Source organism: Danio aesculapii, chromosome 12, assembly GCF_903798145.1.
Source record: "Danio aesculapii chromosome 12, fDanAes4.1, whole genome shotgun sequence".
In the NCBI taxonomy this organism is placed as follows: Eukaryota; Metazoa; Chordata; class Actinopteri; order Cypriniformes; family Danionidae; genus Danio; species Danio aesculapii.
The window spans coordinates 38,981,121-38,987,120 of record NC_079446.1 but is presented as its reverse complement, the minus strand read 5'-3'; the positions used below and the strand labels follow the sequence as shown (position 1 = coordinate 38,987,120).

The window sequence follows — 6,000 nt, the reverse complement described above, 5'->3', positions numbered from 1 at the left end:
AATGATAATGGCATAATAATAATAATAATAATAATAATACTAATAATATAATAATAATAATTGCATAATGATAATGGCATATAATAATAAATAATAATAATAATAATAATATAATAATAATTATGATAATTGCATAATAATAATAATAATAATAATAATAATAATAATAATAATAATAATAATAATAATAATATATAATAATTGCATAATGATAATGGCATAATAATAATATAATAATAATAATAATAATAGAATAATTATAATAATAATTATGTTGCATAATGATATGGCATAATAATAATAATGATAATAATAATAATAATAATATTATTAATATTATTATTATTATTATAACATAACTATTAAATACTTTTTTATAAAAAAAAATTTTTTGCACATATTAATTCACATGTAATTTCATGACCAAAGAGGGCGCCATAACACAGCAGGACATTATCACATTTCAGCAGCTATTTAATATTAACAGACAACATTTCCTCTCATAGTTAATTTCAGGACAAAATAAACCTAAACTGCTTAATCAACACACTTTTCTCTTTCTCTCTCTCTCTCTCTCGCTCTCTCTCTCTCTCTCTCTCTCTCTCTCTCTCTCTCTCTCTCTCTCTCTCTCTCTTCTTTCCTCTCTCTCTCTCTCTCTCTCTCCTCTCTCTCTCTCTCTCCTCTCTCTCTCTCTCTCTCTCTCTGTCTGTCTCCTAATACAGAACTTCCCGGGCCGCCCACAAACCTGGCCATCTCAAACATTGGCCCTCGAACGGTAACCTTACAGTTCAAGCCCGGATACGACGGCAAGACTTCAATTTCCCGTTGGCAGGTGGAGGCTCAGGTGGGTCTATCTCTTTTAATTCAAAAGGATGAAGCTTTAATATTCTAGTCTTGATCAAAAATGTCCTCTGCTCTCAGGTGGGAGTCATTGGGGAGAATGAGGATTGGGTGATGGTTCATCAGCGGACCAATGAGCCTGATGCTCGCTCTCTGGAGGTCTCTGGCCTCAATCCTTACACATTTTACAGGTAACAGATGCTTTTTTTTATTAACTTATTTGAGTTTGTTATTAAATGAAGCCTCCAGAGTGCATTGAATGGCCATAACCCCCCCCCCCCCCCCCCTCCTCCATTTCAGTTCAAGTCTCAGAATTAAAAAAAAAATGCTACGTGAAGCACTGTAAGCAGAGGGAGGAGTGGGCATGGCTGGCAGATTAGGGAAAAAAGAGGGGAGCGAACAACTGTCAGTTGGCTCACAAAATCAGACTAAAAAATGAAAAAACATACAAAAAAAACCTATGATTTTTATTTTTATTATTTATATATTTATTAGTAATTTAATGCCCTGCTACAATACGATAGGTTATTCGTTATTTCATATAATAAATACACATAATCACAATGTTATATAATTATAAAGGTAACCATGTAAATGCTATAATAAGGTGGCCTTCTCTCCTCCTGAATCCTCGTGTCTGAAAGATGACACAATAGTAGCACTGCAGCATGTCTCTTGCCCTATCTATTTCAACCATTAGCCCTGCTGGTAATCTGCAGGATTTTAAACATAGGCGAACACAGCAGCACGAATATAAGCAATGTGTCTGAATGGTCACAAACTCAACTGATAAAATACAAGTCCGCCATTCTCCAATTCTCGTACAGCTCTCCCGACGAAAATACTTGCTAGACACAAACAGCTTTGCTGTATCGGCCCTGCAGCGTTGCAGGGAAATTATGCAACAAACCCTGTGGGTCATGGAAATAAACACATACGCCAGGGGGTGCTGCTAGGGGGAAGTTAGGACGATTCTAGGGCCCATGCCTTTTGGCCGCATCATACATTAACTATACAACCTTATTGTAAAGTGTAGGCATATTATTAATAGTTTTGTCTCTAAGAAACACACAACTGATAGTAGCTTAAGACTAAAGTAAAAGAAGAGTGACGGCAAGAAAAACAGTGTCATATGTAAAAATGACAAATATTGCTCTTACTCATTCGTAGATCCTCACTATAATAGGAAGAATGTAGTTATACTTTTATGGTTCTAATATTAAAATGTTGGTAACACTTTATTTTAAATATCCAAAATAATACATTAGTTAAGCAATTATTTATGGTTAATTTGGTCACAATTAAGCATTAGTTAAGAACAAAAACAGTAGTAATTAATGGTTAACTTAACATTTTAAGGGTCCCAAATTATGCATAAGTTAAACCTATAAACCTATAAATCATGATTATAATAATTATATTAATGTAAAGGGTTTCCAAATTGTTAATGTATTAATTGCATAATATTATAAATTCTTGTCAATACCCCATATTTCTGTCAGAAGTTCCTGATAGGGTTTTTATAATAAAACCATGGTCACCTAAATGCCTTCTAACCTGATGTGTTTGCCATAATATTTCAGTGTTTTTAATGGAGCTGCTTTGTTACACTTCAAACATGTTTAATTCCCTACAGGTTTTAATTAGAGTGCTCGCTGAATGAACTCCAATGCTTCTCACTTATTTCCCAGTGCTTTTAGTGGTCAAAACACTGGTCCTGTGAAATGCATTCATGAAAATGGTCCATATGGCATGCACTACAAACAAATAGCACTGTTTCATTCTGCTTTTAGTGCATTCGGTGATGAATCTCATACAAGTTGTTGCTTATAAAACTAGTGCAACCTCAACAAATTTAACACTGGTAGAAAAGAAGACTGGAAAAATGTGGCCTTTTGACAGTTTGGAGCCCTGCATAGAAATCAGAAACTGTCACTTTTTTCTTCAGTAAACATTTTCATAAGATTTTTACTGTAGCTGAAATAATGGTCCTTGGTGGTTCATTAAATGAAAATCATTGACTACCAGCATTTTGAGAGGCAAAAATGAACACAAACAGGCAAAACAAAATCAATAGATACATTGCGCCCTTATATGAAGTGAATAAATGGGAACTGAACATTATTTGCCACAGTATTCATTATTTGAACATTATTAATGCAACATTATATGGCCAGTTAGTGAGAGCTGTGCAAGGTAGTTGCATGTAGTGACAGAACCAAAGGGGATTTGAACTACGTTCGTGCCGTGACCTGGGTTAACAAACTAAAACTAGTCACTGATGTAGAAATCATGTACACTAAAAATAGTGTCTCTATTACTGCACCCTTCCATGCCAGACAACCTAGATCATATCAAACAGAACCGAGAGAGGTAAAAATCGGTGCCGTGACCCAGATGGTATCTAAACAGAACCGGAGGAGGTGAGAAAGTTGGTGCCATGACCATAATCTTAAATTTGGGTCACAACACTAGTTTTTACTTCCTCTGGTTCTATTTGATGTTTAGGAGGATAGCTGTATAATAAGAAGCCAGCTAGTAAGTTCCATACCTGTCCAAAATCGTGAATAGATTTATAGATTAATAGATTTTTTTTTAGTTATCAACAACAGCACTATTGTGATTGAACTATATAATGCTGTTCACAGGTTCCGAATGCGCCAGGTGAATATAGTGGGCACCAGTCCACCCAGCCAGCCTTCCAGAAAGATCCAGACCCTGCAGGCTCCTCCTGATATGCCCCTGCAAATGTCACCCTACGGACAGCCAGTGAAACTAGTCTCTGGCTTAGATGGTGGTAAGTTGTGCAATATACAGTTGAAGTCAGAATTATTAGCCCCCCTGTTTATTTTTTCCCTGATTTCTGTTAACGGAGATCATATTTTTAAACATAATAGTTTTAATAACTCATTTCTAGTAACTGATTTATTTTATCTTTTGCCATCATGACAGTAAATAATATTTTACTAGATTTTTTTTCAAGACACTTCTATACAGCTTAAAGTGACATTTAAAGGCTTAACTAGGTTAATTAGGTTAACTAGGCAGGTTAGGGTAATTAGGCAAGTTATTATATAATGATGGTTTGTTCTGTAGACTATCAAAAAAATATAAAGCTTAAAGGGGTTAATAATTTTGACCTTAAAATGATTTTTAAAAAATGTAAAACTGCTTTCATTCTAGCCGAATAAACAAATAAGACTTTCTTCAGAAGAAAAAAAAACATTATCAGACATACTGTGAAAATGTCCTTGCTCTGTTAAACATCATTTGGGAAATATTTAAAAAAAGAAAAAAAAATCAAAGGGGGGCTAATAATTCTGAGATCAACTGTATATATTTTCTCTATTTAAATTTTTTTTTTTGCTTTATTTTGCTTTTCAACAAACACAAAATACATACAGCAGTTTAACAATTAACATGAGAAAATAAATCAAAACAAAAGCACAATCTGAGATTACATATATACATAATTAGGTGTGTGATTGTTATGGGTATTAAATGTACAACTCTAAAATTTTATATATGTTTTGAGTTTGTAAAGTATGGACTGAAAAGAGAAGGAGGACATAAATAGAAAATAAATAACAGCAATAATATGAATTGAACTTCAGACATATGGATTCAAGGCCTGGAAAGTACTTAGAAATAAACAGGTTTTTACAGAGGTCCTTGAAAGTGCTTGAATACAAAAAATAAATAAATAAATAAATAAATAATGTTATTTCAGCAATTGTTTATTTAAAAATCTTACATTAATGTTGTGCAATAACAATGACAAATAATTCAGATTTGATCAATATTTCAGAAACCTTAAAATTATTTAAATTTTTGAAAATTACTCTGACATTTTAATGTAAATATTAAGCGTAAGTGAAATGTTAAATACGGTAAGGACTTTAATGGTGCTACTTATGCTGGTGTATGAATAAATTCATAAATTCATGTTTGATTTAAAAATTAATGGTGCTTTAAAAAGTCCTTGAATCTGATGTGCGTGAAAGAGTGGGAACCCTGATAGGAGTAAATGCAGTAGTTGGTTGAAGAAGATAATTCATATAATGAAATAAAGTGAAATAATTTAAAGAGAAAAATTGAAGAGAACAGTTCTGCAATGTCAATAAAACATGCATATATCACACTGCGACACAAACTCACATACTCTGTTTTTCTTCAGCCTCTTCCTGAATGGGAGTACAATGGAAACCCTGATTCGGTGGGTTACCGTGTGCAGTACAGCAGAACTGGAGCTCCATCTAAAGCCCTGCTGCATGTCATCGCAGACCGTCTGGAGAGAGAGTTCACCATCGAGGACCTGGAGGAGTGGACTGAGTATGAGGTCAGAGTTCAGGCCATCAACGGCATCGGAGCTGGACCCTGGAGTCAACCTGTACGTGGCAGAACCAGAGAGTCTGGTAAGGAGAAAGCAGAAATCGAGTTTTCATTTTTTGTATACATTTATATGCTGGTTGTTTTAATATTACAAACAGAATTGAGTATTTATTGTTTAATAATGGCATAACAAATAAATAATAAATATGGTCACACTTTACTGTGAGGTTCATTAGTTAATGTTAATTAATGCATTTACTAACATGAACAAACAATGAACAAATCATTTACTACAGTATTTGTTCGTGTTAGTTAACATTAGTTAATGAAAATACAGTTGTTCATTGTTAGTTCATGTTAGCTCACGGTACATTAACTAAGGTTAACAAGCATTGACTTGGATGTTAATAATGCATTAGTAAATGTTCAATTATGATTAATAAATGCTGTACAAGTGTTGTTCAGGATTAGTTCATGTTAGTAAATGCATTAACTAATGAACCTTATTGTAAAGTGTTACCTAAAATACTATTATTAACAACATCAATAATAATAATTATTTATTACGTTTATATATTAACATTTTTGTTAATCAAAATAAATCAATTAAAACAACAATAGTAAAGGTTACTGTATATGTCTCAAACAACTATTCAAAGTTTGCATTATCAACTAATTCAACTAAATAATATAAAGTATATACTAAAATATAAATGAAACAAATAATAAACTAATAAATTAATTAATAATAGGTAATAATAAAATAGGTAATATTTATCACTATCGAAAATTTAAAAAAAATGCAAAAGTAATATTTATTTTTTTAAC

At 32.5% G+C, this 6,000-nt stretch overlaps 1 protein-coding gene across 1 annotated transcript in view; it reads left to right on the top strand.

Annotated features, from left to right (window-relative positions):
- The window catches only part of sdk2b (sidekick cell adhesion molecule 2b), a 153,161-nt gene that overhangs the window by 83,480 nt on the left and 63,681 nt on the right, over positions 1 to 6,000 (top strand). The window contains 5 exon segments of the mRNA XM_056469338.1: positions 723 to 844; positions 922 to 1,031; positions 3,489 to 3,574; positions 3,577 to 3,644; positions 5,018 to 5,255. Of these exon segments, the coding sequence (XP_056325313.1) occupies positions 723 to 844; positions 922 to 1,031; positions 3,489 to 3,574; positions 3,577 to 3,644; positions 5,018 to 5,255 (624 nt within the window).